This window comes from Abramis brama (genome assembly GCF_963993115.1).
Source record: "Abramis brama genome assembly, chromosome: 2".
NCBI classification, from domain to species: domain Eukaryota; kingdom Metazoa; phylum Chordata; class Actinopteri; order Cypriniformes; family Leuciscidae; genus Abramis; species Abramis brama.
The window spans coordinates 59,588,672-59,604,998 of NC_139964.1; the positions used below are offsets into that span (position 1 = coordinate 59,588,672).

The 16,327-nt window shown below is 36.1% G+C and overlaps 2 protein-coding genes across 2 annotated transcripts; both read right to left on the reverse strand.

Annotated features, from left to right (window-relative positions):
- Nucleotides 1–539: 539 nt before the first annotated feature.
- Nucleotides 540–7,496, reverse strand: LOC311068602 (palmitoyltransferase ZDHHC3). The gene is made up of 9 exons (XM_084091164.1): nucleotides 7,348–7,496; nucleotides 5,735–5,823; nucleotides 5,086–5,159; nucleotides 4,742–4,854; nucleotides 3,589–3,650; nucleotides 3,112–3,232; nucleotides 2,922–2,994; nucleotides 2,254–2,398; nucleotides 540–1,306 (listed from the first exon to the last, which is right to left on the reverse strand). The coding sequence occupies exons 1-9, from the start codon at nucleotides 7,470–7,472 to the stop codon at nucleotides 1,215–1,217; spliced, it is 894 nt and encodes a 297-aa protein (XP_083947290.1). The 5' UTR covers nucleotides 7,473–7,496; the 3' UTR covers nucleotides 540–1,214.
- A 418-nt stretch (nucleotides 7,497–7,914) lies between these two features.
- Nucleotides 7,915–11,540, reverse strand: eif3f (eukaryotic translation initiation factor 3, subunit F). Its single transcript, XM_084091223.1, has 8 exons — nucleotides 11,385–11,540; nucleotides 11,140–11,210; nucleotides 10,762–10,841; nucleotides 9,695–9,832; nucleotides 9,511–9,602; nucleotides 9,232–9,368; nucleotides 8,503–8,616; nucleotides 7,915–8,033 (listed from the first exon to the last, which is right to left on the reverse strand). Exons 1-8 carry the CDS (start codon nucleotides 11,494–11,496, stop codon nucleotides 7,956–7,958), a joined length of 822 nt encoding a protein of 273 aa, XP_083947349.1. The 5' UTR covers nucleotides 11,497–11,540; the 3' UTR covers nucleotides 7,915–7,955.
- Between the last annotated feature and the right edge of the window lie 4,787 nt (nucleotides 11,541–16,327).

The following is a 16,327-nucleotide window of genomic DNA, read 5'->3' on the forward strand; positions in this document are numbered from 1 at the left end:
GATCTGTATGTTATTCTAATGTTGATCTAGTTTACTGCTAGTCTCATACAGACAGTCTCATGCAGTTTAGTGTGCTAGTGTAATGTTAGACCAAGTGAAACAGCGCTGCGTTACCTCACAAGTTTAATTTGTCTAATAAACTGACCTGTGAGTAGTAATTCTGCGTGTAGTTCGGTAGAATGAAATGTCCATATTCCTTTTATATCCGCGGGACTCGCGTCGCGTGTGGAGCTGATAGTTGTCTCTTAGCAATCCCGAACTGCTTCATATCACAGTCATGATAAAAACATCGATGTATTCAGTCATCCATAAACATTATTAGATCGGTCGGCTTGACGTTGACGACAAGATCCATAATTCTTAGCAAATGTTGCGTCATCAAACTACGCCTTTGTTATTGTAAATAGGTTAGCGACCCCTAGTGGAGAAAAAATCCCATACTGTACGTTTAAATGACTAATTGTGAAGATCTCTAACTTGATTAAATGCCTCTAATTATTGTAGATTTCCTGAATAATAAAACACATCTACATCTGATCTACATGTAACACTTATGGTTTATTTTCACTTAAACTTATGATTTTAAAGCAACAACAACAAAAAAGCCAGAATGTGAAAAGATGTCTTTTACTTCACATAAGTCAGAGCAGCATTAAGACACAAAAATCCACAGTTAAATTACAATAAATATCAATGTAAACATTATCAATATACAAGTGCATCTGTTATGTACACACATCCCTCAAGCTGTCCATAAAACAGCAAAAACATTAAGATTTAAAACAAATAAAAACAAGCACTTCAACAAGTAGTCCAGTACCCTGAAAATGCAGCAACACTTTTGTCAGAAATTAAAGTTATAAAATACATCATTATATACAATCCTTATGTAAAATGGAGTACAGTCCATGTACTCAAAAACACACAATAAAATGTAAATTAAAATGAAATCCATTAATTTTCCTGGGTTATATGAAACACAGAAAGAAAAAAGATCCCCTTTGTAACAGTGTTTGTATCTGAGTGTGTGTGTGTGTGTGTGTGAGATAGAGAAGCAGTAAGCAGAAGTCAGTGTACAAAAACACTCACACAGAGAGAAGCACTCTTCCTTCATAGCTGAAATTTGCACCTCAGTAACATAATATTCACAGTGTCCTACACACGATGAGATACTGATGAAAAGTTCAAAGGAACCGATGAAAAACTGATTAGTGTTACACATTGTAATCAGGAAGTGCTGAATAACTGATGCCGCCAACAGAAGGGGGGGAGGAATGGAGCGGGAACAGCCAACATAGTATAGAACCTGTCAATATGAGAGAAATACAAATGGAAAAACATTCATCATTATATGCACAACCATTCAAAAGTTTGATTTTAATAAAAGTATTAAAAATTCATACTTATACTCAGCAAGGAGTCATAAAATTGATCAAATTTATAATCATCAAATCAGCATATTAGAATGATTTCTGAAGGATCATGTGACTGAATGATGCTGAAAATTCAGCTTTTCCCATACATAAATTACATTTTATAAAATATGTTCAAATAGAAAAATGTCATAATGTTTCTAAATTTTACTGTATTTTTGATCAAATAAAATGTAGCCTTGGTGAGCATTAGAGACACTTAAATATCAAACACATGAATGCTAGTATAACATATTCCTCGATGCTTTGGATTTCTGACAGTGACAGTCACAAGCTTGAAGGATCAAAACAGGGGGGTGTTCTAGAAAGCAGGTTATGCCACATACCTAGGTAACTTTAAGAATAAGTAAATGCATAACCTTAATTTTTGGAACTTTGTTCAGCCGTATTATCTTTACAAGTACGGTTTTTATTTATTTATTTAGCATCAAACAAATGATATACTTGTTCACAGTTGTCAAAAACATATTTCTGTATCATCAAAGTATGGTATGTAGAAAGAGAAAAGAGAAAAAAAGGATAAGATTAAAAATGATTGCACAACAGCCCAATAGGTGGTGATATCCACTGAAACTATAACTCGCCATTATGGTTATGGTTATCCATTGGCGACGATGTCTTTATGTACTCACTGTGCACGCTCAGTTAACTCTCGGTTACCAAAAGGAGGTTGATTGAATTAACTCTTCACAGGAGTTTTGGAACCGACATATCCAGAGTAAGCAATATTTGGGTTAATCAGCTGCGAGTTCAGGGTATATGTGACAGTAAGTTAACCTTGCTTTCTGGAATAACCCCATATGAAAATAGTTAAACTCACCACGTCCAAAAACCTCCCTCAGCAATGCAATTTTTGGCTTTCTTGTGTGTGTAATGTGAGTCGGGTGGGTGTTGTTGAGCTTGTCTTTCATTAGTCTGTTCCTCATCTGCTCGATGGGCGTCTCATCTGTTATAATGGACACCAGCTTAGGACAAAAACAAGAGAGGCAGATGACAGATCATCACATGCAAAATCATTTAAATTTCAACCATTACATAAGATTTGCATTTGAATAAAAATGTGTTTAGAAAGCCAAAAGAGAATAGTGTTAGAGTTTTACACCGTGTCTACACCAGACGTGAGCAGTGCGACAACGTGACAAAAGCATCTAGAACCCATTATTATCAGCAATGCTGTCTACACTGGTGCAAAACATTTTGGTTACCAGCATTCGCACATTATCAAAATATCTTCTTTTGTGTTCTGCAAAGGAAAATTATGCATACAGATTTGGAACGGCATGAGGTTGTGTAAATGATTTTCATTTTGGGGTGACCTATCCCTATAAAGAATATCATTCCAGCCTCCCCATGCAAACACTGTAGCAAAGTATGTAAGTACAACACTGGGGCTGTGTGTGAACACATTTTTCAAAATGTTAGTCTATAATGTCAACCTATGGTCCAAAATATATGCTCCCACTGAAGCTATATAATGTTGAAGCATACCTGGTCATAAAATATCACCAAGACAAACACTCCAAAAAGTATTGACTCCACCAGCAGAATGATATAATGTGCCCTTCAGAACAAATGACCAAGAACAGAGTGAGAAAAGCAAAAAGCTAACAAAAGTACATAAATCTTAATCAATATTGATAATCATTATAGTGTACATCAGTAGTACATTGTAACTTACACAATAAGATGTTTGCTGGGAGATTCTTCTCCTTCTTTATCTTCATCTCCCTCTCTTTCACTCCTTATTCTCCACACCCATGCTGACACCACCAGTGCCATGGAATACAAGCTGGCCATGCCTACAGAGATGTGGCATTAGAGGAGAGAAATGGAAAGTAAAATCTGCATTCCTAGAGGGCTACTGTCCTGCACAGTTTAGCTTCAACCCTAATTAAACACAGCAGAACCAGCTAAACAAGGTCTTACTTGACCAGGGGTGTCAGAAGTTGGTCCTGGTAGGCCACTGTCCTGCAGAGCTTACCTCTAACTTGCCTCAACACACCCGTATTCATTTCTAGTATTCCTAGTGAGACCTTGATTAGCTGGTTCAGGAGTGTTTAATTGGGGTTGGAGCTGAACTCTGCAGGACAGTGGCCCTCCAGGAGCAGGTTTGGAGACCAGTGTTATAAAAACACCCCATGTTCTTAAAACTCACCTGTGTAGAAGAGAAACTGAATGAAGTATTTCTGATTGAGCTCTCCAACACAGTTATTGATCCTATAAAAGAGCAAGAACATATGCAAATGCATTAATCAGAGACATGACAAAAACTGTAACGGTCACACTTTACATTAGATGTGATAAAGTACTTAACTACTATTAACTACTATTGTACTTAAACAAAAACAAAAAATCTTAGGTACAGTGTTCTTATTTTAATCATGTTGGTTGGTGGTATGGATAGGTTTAAGGGTGGGTTAAGATGTAAGGGAAGGGTCAACAGTGTCATTATAGATGTAAGTACAGAAATGAATTACAGCTATAATTACATGTAGGTATTTTTTAATTAAAAAAATTCTGAAAACATGCATGTACACAAAAGTGCATTGTATCAGATGATTCATTATAATGCTATTATATAGTAGTTAAAGAGGTCCTAGTTTGCTTTTTTTGCATTTTTAACTTTCTTTCGTGTGTAATGTAGCTGTTTGAGGGTCTGCAAAGTTACAAAGCACACAGTCACTCGAAGGGGAGTTTTTCTCCATATCAGTGCGCATTGTTTCTGAACTCCTTCGATTTTATTCTTGCACTTTCTTCTGGGAATGTACACGTAACAATATTCCTCATTTAAATAATTGCCACCCAATAAAATAATTCCCACCAAAAAAAGGGGACAAGGCCTGGTTGAGCTGCATTAGTAGTTTTTTTAAACTTGTGATTATGGTGACGTGATGTGTCCAAAACACATTCGAAGAGGTTCACCAATCACAACGCACTGGTCCTGCTGACCAATCAGAGCACATTGTACTTTTTGGAAGGAGGGCCTTCATAGAGAAATGAACTAAACAGATCATTTACTGAAACACTGGGAAGAGAGGTGCTGCAATAACATAATATATATAAAAAAAATAGGTGGTTTTTGAACATTCAAGCATGAAAACCTATTCTAGTAGACTCCAAAAACAAAATCAAGACTTTGTAAAAGGGCATAAACTTAATATAAAGTGGGACCCATTACACATGGCATATTGTATAGCAAAGATGCTATTATGCATACACTTAAGATATTTTATAGGCAGATAGAAACGGCAGATAAATATACACTCAAGTTGATAACACTGGCCAATGGAGAAAGAGGAGAGACTGACCACGGGCAGTGATGGTCCATTCTCCTGATGCAGCGCTGACAAACTCTGCAGTGATGGGCTCGAGGAGGCCGATACGTCTCACAGCGACTGCACACTGTCCAGCCCTCACAGCCCTGATCACAACCAACACAATGATTAAAGACATGACACAGAGAAAATGCACTGTGAAATAAGATGCAAGCAAGGAAACAGAATACACAATCTGCCAATTTATCGGTTATCGGCTTTCAAATATAAAGAGTTATCAGATATAGCATCAGCTATAGGTTATCGTATCAGTGTTCACATCACTGCATCCCTAACTTAAATATAGCTACAGTAGTAGACCGATCAGTGACACTCACTCTGTCATTTAGACGGTTGGACTGGGACCTCAAGTCAGAGAAGTCAATGGCTGTCTCAGGTAGAGGAACCATTCCTGTAATGGCAAATGATAAAAGTTTACACTGATTAACCCTGTAATGCCTAAAACTGAAAATAGTAGCCAGAAAAAAACTATTTTTTTAATTGAATAAATTTGAACATTTATACACAATATAAAAAAATATATAAAAAATGAAAGTCTATGTTTTAAATAGTATAGTATGTTTTCATGCCGAATGATATAGACAGAAAATGGGCTCACATTCAAGAAAAAAAAATTGAGGCCCAAACTGAGCAAATGTTTTCCATTTGGTGCAGATGTTATTTACATAGCTAGCTTGCAATGTAAATCAATTAGACTTAGACTTTAGCAGACTAAATACATACAATGCATGTAAATATCATTGTCACTCTATATCTCCCAATAATAAGTCTTAGTTAGATGGTATTTAAATGCTTAATTTTATTATCAAAGTTCTGTAGTTTGTAATTGTGGAGGGCAAAAAATATAATCCAATGCAATTCAATGATGATTAAGAGACAAATAAATGTTCATCAAAAGCCTGTGGGATTCATATTTGTCCGCTCTATTAAATAAGACAAAGCAATGTCAAGTTTCAGGAAACTCACCAGGGTCGGAGAACACTGCTTTTGAATGGCACGCCAGCAGTAGTAACAGAATAATATTGAACACAGATCCATGGAGAGTGCACCATACACTAAACACAAAGAAAATATACACTTTACACGCTAAAATACCCATAAGCATTAAAACCATAACCACAAAATATTTTGCATATGTATAAATGCAGTAATTTTGTTTCTTGGTGTTGCTAGCTCCTAATATAAAGTAAAGCGCTTTGGGTGTACAGTAGTACATATGAAAGCGATATATAAATGCCTCAATCATTCATTCATTCATTCAATATGACCTACTTAAAATTAAGAAAAATTATCAATAAACAAACAATTTCTGTACATTGTGTGATGGAGTAGACATAATTGTTGTGACAGATAAGCGCAAAAAAAGAAAAGAAAAACTGCAATAAGGATATATGTGTTTTTTTGTTGTTTTTTAACTCTTTTGTCAGGACATAGTAGTAATGCTCATTTAAAACATTTATTGTTCTTAAAGACCAATAATGGCCAAATAAATTAATTCATCCTCACACATGGGAGAGAGATGAATTTACTACTATTACACTATGTAAATACTGATTTACATTAGTTGGAAAGCCTATTTGCAGTGACATTGAACGACAACATGCTTTAAATCACTAATAAGCTTTAATTGGAACTATTGGCACTCAATTTCTCCTGTTTTTTCTCAATGTTATTTGAATCTACTAAATATAACGAACTAGGCTAAATATTAAAGACTAGTAGGTAAAATCAAAATTCACACTAAAATTTCTTCAAGTAGCAAGTCTAGCAACTAGGTTAAGCTCATTTGATAGACAATACATACATAAAAAAGATAGTTCACCGAAAAATAAAAATTCTGTCATCATTTACTCCTCAAGTTGATCTAAACCTGTATGAGTTTCTTTCTTCAGCTGAACACAAAAGATGATGTTGAAGAATGTGGGTAACCAAACAGATGATGGGCCCCACTGACTTCCAATAGTATGGAGGGTCCATCAACTCTTTGGTTACCGACATTCAGCGTTCAGCTGAAGAAAGAAACTCATACAGGTTTGGAGCGACATGAGGGAGAGTAAATGATGACAGAAGTTTCATTTTAGGGTGAATTATCCCTTTAAATGCGTTTACTGTATTCAAAGCATTTGGAACTTTTTTCTTTTTTTATCTGTCATCTTTGACGTTTTCATCCAGTATAGCAATGCCATAATTTATTCACGTTACAAACTATTTAAATACCAAGGTACGCGTCAAAAAAAAAGGGTAAGTGGTAAGTTATAACCTGCTGAAACCTTAGACTATAGTGTAACAGAGACTGATAATGTAGTAAACACAAACACACGCTGAATGATGCACACTACAGCAGTCTAACAATCACATAACCTACTAGTTGCTAGTAGTTCAAACGCACTGTTAACACTTTTCGCGGGTGGGAATACACGTTTAGAACGCTGATAACAGTCAAGCACGAGCGACTGTTGCTATGGGTGATTCTAAAAAGATACAATTAAAAAGCGAAGATCTCTTGAGTGGCGGGTGACGTTATGTTAAGCAAACGCTGGCTCTTTATTAAAGCTTTGTTCATACGGTAACGTACTCACCTTTCGGAATACGCGGGGATCAGGACATACTGAATCACAACATAGTCGGCGTAAAAGACGCTGAAATAAGTTAAAATGAGACAAATAAAGCCGCACGGGTCTCGCCGACAGCGAAACGCAGCCATCTTTCCATCTGCGGTCTTCCTGATGACGTCAGAAAAGGACGCGCGTTACGTAGCCCGCGTTGTCCGTCAACGGGTTCTGACCACCTGTGTGTGTGTGTGTGTGTGTATTTCTGTCAGGTTTCTGCTTATCCTTTAAAAGTGTTTGTTCTCCAGTTGATGGCAGCAATCTTCCATTAAACCACAGCATGTCCATGTTATCTCCATGAATGAAAATGAGAAATGTGTCATTTTTTTTCCCCACAAGGTTTTTATAATAAAAAAAAGATAAATTATATAAATTTTAAAAAAATATCTTAAAAAGGAATAGCACAAAAGGGTTAAAAAAATGATACAATTACAATAATAGCTTATTTACTTATGTTTTTATTCTTATTTATGTTTTTTTTTTTTCTCACAAGCTCTCAGATATCCAAGCACTGTTTTAAACAACTCATCACACAGATTGATGGAATGACAAACATTTTTATTCATTTTAATTTCAGATCACAGAACAACTAGCTTCTCGTTAAGCGCGATCTGAGCTTGAGTGAGATTTGCCAGGTAGGTCACCATCAACAGATCCTGCAAAGAAACAGAAGAACAGGAACACAACTTTAATTTAATCTGAAAGACAGTTCCTACTTTTTTGAATTTACCAGTTATTTTTTTAAATCATTTTAATTTAGGGAGACCATTATTATTAAGGCCAATTCACACTGCACTCCCAAATACTGACCAACAGTGTCTCTTTGTCGGATCAGCGTAGCACCCGTCGCTGTCTGTTGCCGCTGGTCGGCGCTTGTTTTCACTAATGAACATGTTGATTCTGCATTTGTCGGGTCACGGGATGTCTGAGAACTGACGTACTGTAATCTATTCACTGTCTGGATTGGTCGGAGTCTGTCTGTGCAGTGTGAATTAGCCTTTAAAGACCGTTTTGTGACTGTGAACTAGCAGATTAAATATATCTAGTATTTTTATGACTGTGGGAACCCTGATATTAAAGCATTTCAAACATATATAATATCATATTGTACTGAATGTCACTCACATTAATGTTGGAGTTCAACATGCTCTCAAAGTCTTCTGCTGAGATCTTGGGCACTTTGTTCACAAGATCCATCAGGAAACGACCAACACTGTTATCTGCCATCACTTTACCAGACTAGAAAAAAAAAATAATGTTGCAGTCATTAAACAATTCTATATATATATAAAAAAAAAAATATCTATATATATCTATATATCTATATCTATATCTATATCTATATCTATATATATCTATATCTATCTATATCTATATCTATATCTATATATATATATATATATATATATATATATATATGTATATTCAGTTTACCATGAAACCTAATATAACGTTACACATCAGATTTCCCCCCAACTATTTACATTCACTTAAGAGATAACCGACTATGTTTACGTGAATACTCGTCAAGACAGATATTTTGAAAATTCAGTTTTTATCTGACCGAAAGTGAAATACACCGCTAAAGAGAACAGAATACAGGATTGCATGCTGTCTGTGTGCACGCTTCAGTTGTGTCAGTCAGTGCGAGTATTTGACGCATTGAGATCTTTTCCGTGGCTTATTGTGCTTAATAATTCTGTTTAACATTAAGCACGTCTCACACTTTATTTTTCTCATTCATGCATGCTCTTTTTGGGAAAACCAAAACACTGTGTATTAATTTAATATACATTTAGAAAAAAAAACTGAGGCCACATTATAGAAAATACATCGTCCCAAAGGGACACTCACCAGAACATCTTCTATGTATGCGAGCACTGTGGAAAGCATTTCTTGTACGCGTCCTGCCGCACTGGCTACCTGGGCCAGGTCTGTGGTCAGTCCATTGGTGCGACTGGGAGATGCACGAGTCCTCTGTAGAAGGTCAACTATAGAGAGATGCGTTTAATCCATTAGAAGAATGTGCGCAAAAGACAAATAGCACAAAATATTGTGTAAACCAAAAAGGACATTCAATTTAAAATGAATAATCCACAAAAATGTTTATAAGTGGAGAAAAAAAAAACTGACCTCCAATGCGCTCTGTGTCGTAGTAAATGTACTTGACTGACAGTGGGGTGAACATGACACCAACTGTCTTGGCTGGGACGCCCATCTGTGAACTAACAGCACAAACAACAAATACAAACTTAATGCAGCAGAGGACATCAAGTCAGCAGCAAAAAATAATCAACCTTAGTCCTGATGATAATACCTGACGTAGGCACGGATGTTCATTTTGTTGCTCTGCAGTGCCGTGTCCACGGTGAGGTGAATGGGGTTTGGAGCCTCTCGGCTGTAGTACTCATGGATCAGAACGGAGTGCTCTGTGATGTCAAATCCTGTGGCATACCTGCAAAAAAAATACACTTATTGCTGCATCCCAATTCACCTACATCCCTACTTCGCTCCGTTGCTTAGTTACGTGCATCATGTCACTGCTTAAACTGCCCTGTCAATCATCTTGTCTCAGTTAAAATCCTCCACATTCAATTTAATTTACTACCGTATCGGAGAGAAATGTAGTTGCACATTGATGCCGAGAACTCTCCTCATGAGTTTACATAATGATGCAACAACATTGAATAAAAATATTTTCATCAGGTTAGATACAGATAATTAAACATGAGTCAAACTTCTCAATAGACCCTTTTACAGCCCACGTGATCAAATAGTTGCGCGCGCATTTTGGCAACGGAAGTGGTGTTTTTCCCCACTGGCTCTAACGTGTTGGCACCTCCGAAAGTTTATCAAAACGGTTTCCCAGCATCAAAATGTCTGGTTGTTGCATTTACGGTTGCACTAATCGATATTCCACCAAGGGGCTTAAGTTTTATAGGATTCCGACAGGATCAAGGCCGTTTCAGAATAGTGGCTGCAGGCGATTAAACGTGTTGATTGGAGCGAGGACATAATAAAAAATGCTCGCGTCTGTTGTTTAATCCGCTCGCGTAGCTTGACACGCTGCTGATTCTCGCCATACTTCCGTTGCCAATATGCGCGCACATACGTCATCGTTGTGTACAAACAGTAAAAGGGTCTATACTCAACCGTTGATCTCGCACATCTGCCATGTTTGTAGTTTTTTAAACACTTTTTGTAGTTCAAATCAAATCCTCATCGGATAGATAATAAACTATCTATACTAGTATATATAGTATATTGTTATACGCATAGTATGCGAGTTGGGGCGCAGTACCAGTTTGTACTTTAAAACAAATATAAAATCAATCCTTAGAAAACCTAAAATAATTAAATTCATTAACATGAGCGGCCACATACCATCCAACAATGACTTCACTCGGTGAAACCTTCTTATGGAGCTCATACATGTTCTTGGCGAACTCCATGTCGACAGCCACCTATGACACAGACATTGTAAATAAGGATGTCACTTTTGGGTGTTGTTAACTTTGTGTTTTAAGAATGATGTTTTTGGATTTCATGTACAGTGATATTTACATGGGGGTTCTCTAAAGCACATCTAATAAAATCATAGTACATGTCCAAATTTATGGTGATAGATATCATGGTATTTTCTAGAAATGTTTTCTAAGTAACCTCTCAGGTAAATAGCATTTCAAAGTACCATGGTATACCACGTATACGTCACTATTTCTCTTAGTGGTGAGTAGTGGATGATGATGTTGTGTATCTCACCTCATCTTCAGACTCATTGTGAGGAACAGAGAAGCAGTTGGTCACATCAACTGAATGCTTGTCTGTTGTTCCTGTGTGACACACAAATTAAACCAGTTAAGTGATGTTGATCTCTCTGTCTCTCTCACCCACTCCAGCCATCCTGCTCGACTACAACACATGCTTCACAAGACAAAACAACGCTTCTGTTGTCTTATTTAAAAGCAACTGTTTGGGATTTAACTCAGAGAATTTACACGACCTACCTAATAATGTTCCGATCACACGACTTGCTCCCTCATTCCTACGCTCGTATGAGTCCGCAATCGATGCCAAAACCACCGGGTGGATTTTCACGACCGGGCCATGGACCGCCATGATTTCGTAGAGGAAGTGAAGGACGATGATAAACGGAGAAGAAGAGTGCGAGTGCGTAAGACAGCACAGGATTTGTGCTTCTGCCCCCTAGCGGATACACGTTAGGTGGCTGACACCACACTGACAATATGGGATTTAAATTGTAATTTATTCATGGGATAGTGGGATAAACGCAAAGTTTTTCATTTTTAATATTTTTCCTTAGTAAACATTACCATGTGACCTTCTTCAGATGTCAGATTTCCTTGCTTCCATGCTCTTTGTAACATAGTTATAAAAAAAAAAATCATGCTTAACAGCAGTCTAGATTTTAGGACTTTGTGTTACTATGGATAGTGTAGCCTATTTAGATCATAATTATAGGCTATATTTAGCCTAATGATGTTCCTTATCATCATTTCTTTTTGTAAGTGAATTTTGAGTCATCATTTTAATCACCGTTTTGCTTGATAGTCCTGTCGTGGTGTAAAAAAAAAAAAATATATATATATTCTTCCTTTTTTCTTTCTGAGGTCCTTAACAACATTTTCAAAAATCCACAACAGATTGCTATTTTAAAATAGGATTGTGTGACTCGTTCCACGAGATTCTCAAGTTCTAGAAGCGACACTGGAATACAATCGCAGATGGCGCATGTGCCAAACACTAGAATAAACAGCTTTCAAGGTCAAGTGTGTAAGCTGAAAAGCAATCCAGCAACAAGAGGGAAAAGCTTACACTCTAAATCCAAGGGAAATACATAAACAACCTTTAACTTCAAGGCCAAAGAGAGACAAAAAGTGACAGGTGCAAGAATTGAGAAAACCGGAAATGAGAAAAACAACATGGGCTAATGTTAAATGCGAAATTATTAATGGAATATTTGACAATGCTACATTATGCTCAGACTAAAGAGTCGGATAAAGGTGAATCTCTCTTTAAAATCCTTGACAGCCAAAATCATCAGGCAGTTTATTCATGGGTGATTCTCCAACTACAGGCACTTTTGTGTCCTTGGCCTTTTTTTGTAAATAAATAAACAAACAAGTGCACAAATAAATTGTCATTATGAAGTTCGTGCTCCAACATCCTAGTAACCACCAAATCTTGCCCCTTTTTTCTTTTAAAAATGCTTTTGCAAGGCTGTTTATTAGCAGATTTTGCAGTTTTATGCTTGTCCCCAACCCAGACTGGCCCTCTTTGAATGTTAAAAAATTATATTAAAGGATAGATTTAAAAATATTTTTAACATGTTTGTCTTAAGGACAAATAAAATAATATCATACCATCGAAATTCCATATGTATATCATAATTTTAAACTATTTTTGGAATGAAATAGGTCTGTCCCCAGGTTTTCCGTCATTTCCACCTCCTTCAACAAAATCCACTCTAATAGCTCCACCTTAAATATTTTATTTACTTGGTAATCATGGAAATAATAGTGAAAAGGATGTATTAGTTGAAGATGAAACTTCAGGCACATGTGCTCTTCAGCACAAGAAAATAAATCAAGGTAACTCAAGCTTTTATACAGAGTATTTTTATTCAGCGTCATTTCCACCTTGGCTGTAGTTCGGTTGAATTATGTACAACAAATATGAAAATAATGTATTTATGTTTATTACGAGTAAACAACATAATAAGTCCAAAAGTAGCTAAGCCTGACATGAGGGAGTGCTAATATTGCAGAAAAACTGCTAAAATGTCATTTCCACCTCCGTCATTTCCACCACTGAGAAATTACAGGTGTAGCTTTGGACATGATTTATGTAGTTTTTGTGTGCTATTTACATGTTCTCATGACATATTTGTGCTTTTGGACTGAGAACTTTATATATCATCATTCCAGTACACTCTAAATTTATTTTTATTTATCTAGCCTATATTTATATGAATGTTTTGAGCAGGTTCATATAATTTGCATATCATTTGTAATCATTATTTTTAAAACTATTAGGTATACTGTTCAACTCATATATGTTTAATAATAAAATACATGGTTAAAAATATTTTGGACTGGCAATTTAAGTAAAAATAAACAGAAACAATCTTTCCACCATAAACCGTCATTTCCACCACTTTCCACCACTACAGTTTTTAAGACAAAAAATAAGAATACCAATGTTTTTTTACCAAGTATTTTAAATCAAGTAGTAATAGTTCATTACTTACAATATATGTGTGAGTGCCTTATAATAAACATAGACCTGAGCAAAAATGAGATGCTGTAGGCAAAAATCCCAACTCGTGACAACTCGTGGCATTTAGCAACTTTAAATAAAAATGCATTAAGTTCATGAAGTATTAAGATTTATTTTGTTACATGTTTAGGTAGCCACTGATGTTGTTGACTGATACATAATCTTATAATCAGTTTTACAATATTATATTGTAATAAAATACATAAATTAAAAAGTGGTGGAAATGACATCTTTGAAAGCGCTCTTCAGAAAAACTGTTAAAAATAATAATAATCCATGGAATTCTAAAACTGCCCACTGTTATATTGTGTTAGAAGACAAATGAATGAAGCTAGGAAGATTGTTTTAAGAGTGTTTTAAGAGAGTGAATTTTCCATAAACTCACAGTGCCAAAAGTGCTCCTAGTTGGAGAATCACATATCAAAGACATTCAGCCAGTCTATCAGAAGTTGCTGTGCTGGTGGATATTTGACTGTACAAGTTAAAACAGCAGGTGGCGATAAAGTTCATTACTTTTACTACCCAGATGCCTCATTAGTGTCTGTTTCCATGGACTGCTATAAGCAAAGACTATAGACACTAAGAGATAGTCTTTTTATAGATTATAGTGGCTTTGCTATAGATAAACCGTCCGCCATATTGGTACAGTCAAATCTGGCCCGTGCCACTCGAGAGCAAAGTTGACTTTACTGCACCGGCTCGGCAACCTAGTTATTCACATGTATGAATATATCTGCAATAGACATTAGCAGATGGTTTTCACAGCATTTAGTTCATCATTATTGTGATAAATCTGCAAGTGGACATGCTTATTGAGCTATACATAAAAACACAAGCCAGAACATTCACACTTCTGAAAGGTTATCCCATTTCGGCTAGAATTTACAGCTTGGTGGTTTTTACAGCCATAGGCTGCACAAAATTGTGACATTTTAGATAAAAATTCATTGATTTTTATTAGTGTGAGTTATGAACAGCTTCATGTTAACCGTTCCGACATGGTGGACCCATCGACTGGAGCTTTCGAATGTGGCAAAGATATGCATCAGACCATATAATAGACGCCTCATTGTCCGCTGATTCGTACGTCAAAGGCGCCACCATATTGGACCAGGCAGCTTGCCATAACTCTCATAAGAGGACTGAAGAAAAGATGCCTGACTATCTTGAGGTTTTACAAACCATCATACAATCCAAACCAAATCTTGGGGAACAGTTGAAGACTTCAGATGCAAAAGCCTCTAAGTCCATCTATCGTTTTTCTTTAATATTAACATTTTTATCAGGCTCCTATGTATAGGTTTCTACCTAAGTACCGACATTTCTGAATGGGCTGCAGGCTGGGATTTAGTGAGTTTGAAGTGAAAGTATTTGATGAACGTATATGTGCGGAGAGCATTCACCCAATATTATTGTCTCATTTTTGACATAGGTGGCTTTTAGAGGCTTTTGCATCGGAGGTCTTCAGTTGTTTCTGGTTGAATTTGGTCATTATAACATATGTTGGTAGCTAGTTGGCCACCAGAGTCGTTAAAAGCTAGCGATAACGTTAGTTAGCTATGAAAACAGACTTTATAAGAAATAATATAAAGTTTACATGATTCTTGTGAAGGCTGAGTTTATATTTAATCTAAAACGCAAATTTTGTTCTCCATTCAGGTCATAAATCGTTGAAATCGGTTGAGAAATGTAAACATTGATGTGTTTTTTGTCCAAAATAAATAGTCCAATATGACGGACTCGTTGACATATCGCAGCAACGCGCCAAAGCAGCCAATGAGGAATCTATATTTATTATGTCTATGCATCAGACCCCCACTAATCAAAACAAAAAGGTTATTTTTTATTTTTTTATATATATTTTAGTTTCAATAGGACTATAACCAAAGTGTAATGCGTATCTAATGTCTGCAATAGACCCTAGCAAACCTTCACGGCAACTGTAGCTACGGTCATTAGCTATAATTTTATCATAAATTTACATATTACAAATAACAGTACTGTTTTGCTCAAGAGGTATTTTGATTTTTTTTTTTTCTAACTGGGACAAGATGGACTTCCGATTTCAGCCAGTAAATTACCTTTATTATTTATATTTAATAATTTAGACGTTTAAAATCCTTTTAAATTCCTGAAACAGTCCGAGAAATCAAACTTGTCTCTGTGATTGCGCCCCGCACGTTTTAGCCAATCAGAAAATTTGGAGGAGGCTCTCTGCCAATTGCATAGTTTTGGGGCGGGACTCCTTGCTTGCCCTGAGAAATGAAGGTGTTGTTTGGGAAACAAAAAAAAACAAAAACAAAAAAAAGGTGTTGTTTGGGACTGTTAGTTCAGGGCAACCTGTTTGTAAACACTCATTATTTTATTCAGTTCCGTTTGTTTCCACTACTGGATCAGAAATGGCTTACATCAGCTTTAGACATGAATCTAATATGCAAATTACTGCCGCCTCTGTGCAGTCAACTGTGTAAAGTGACTCAGTCATCAACTACTGACATTGTGCTAAAGGGCAGAGATATACAAGCCTGAGCTATTAAACTTGCCAATTTGGTTCTCAACAAAAATATATGCATATTTCCCAAAGTAGTGTCACATCACTCATACAGAAAAGTACACTGCGTAATATAAAAACTTAGAATCTAGCTTGTGC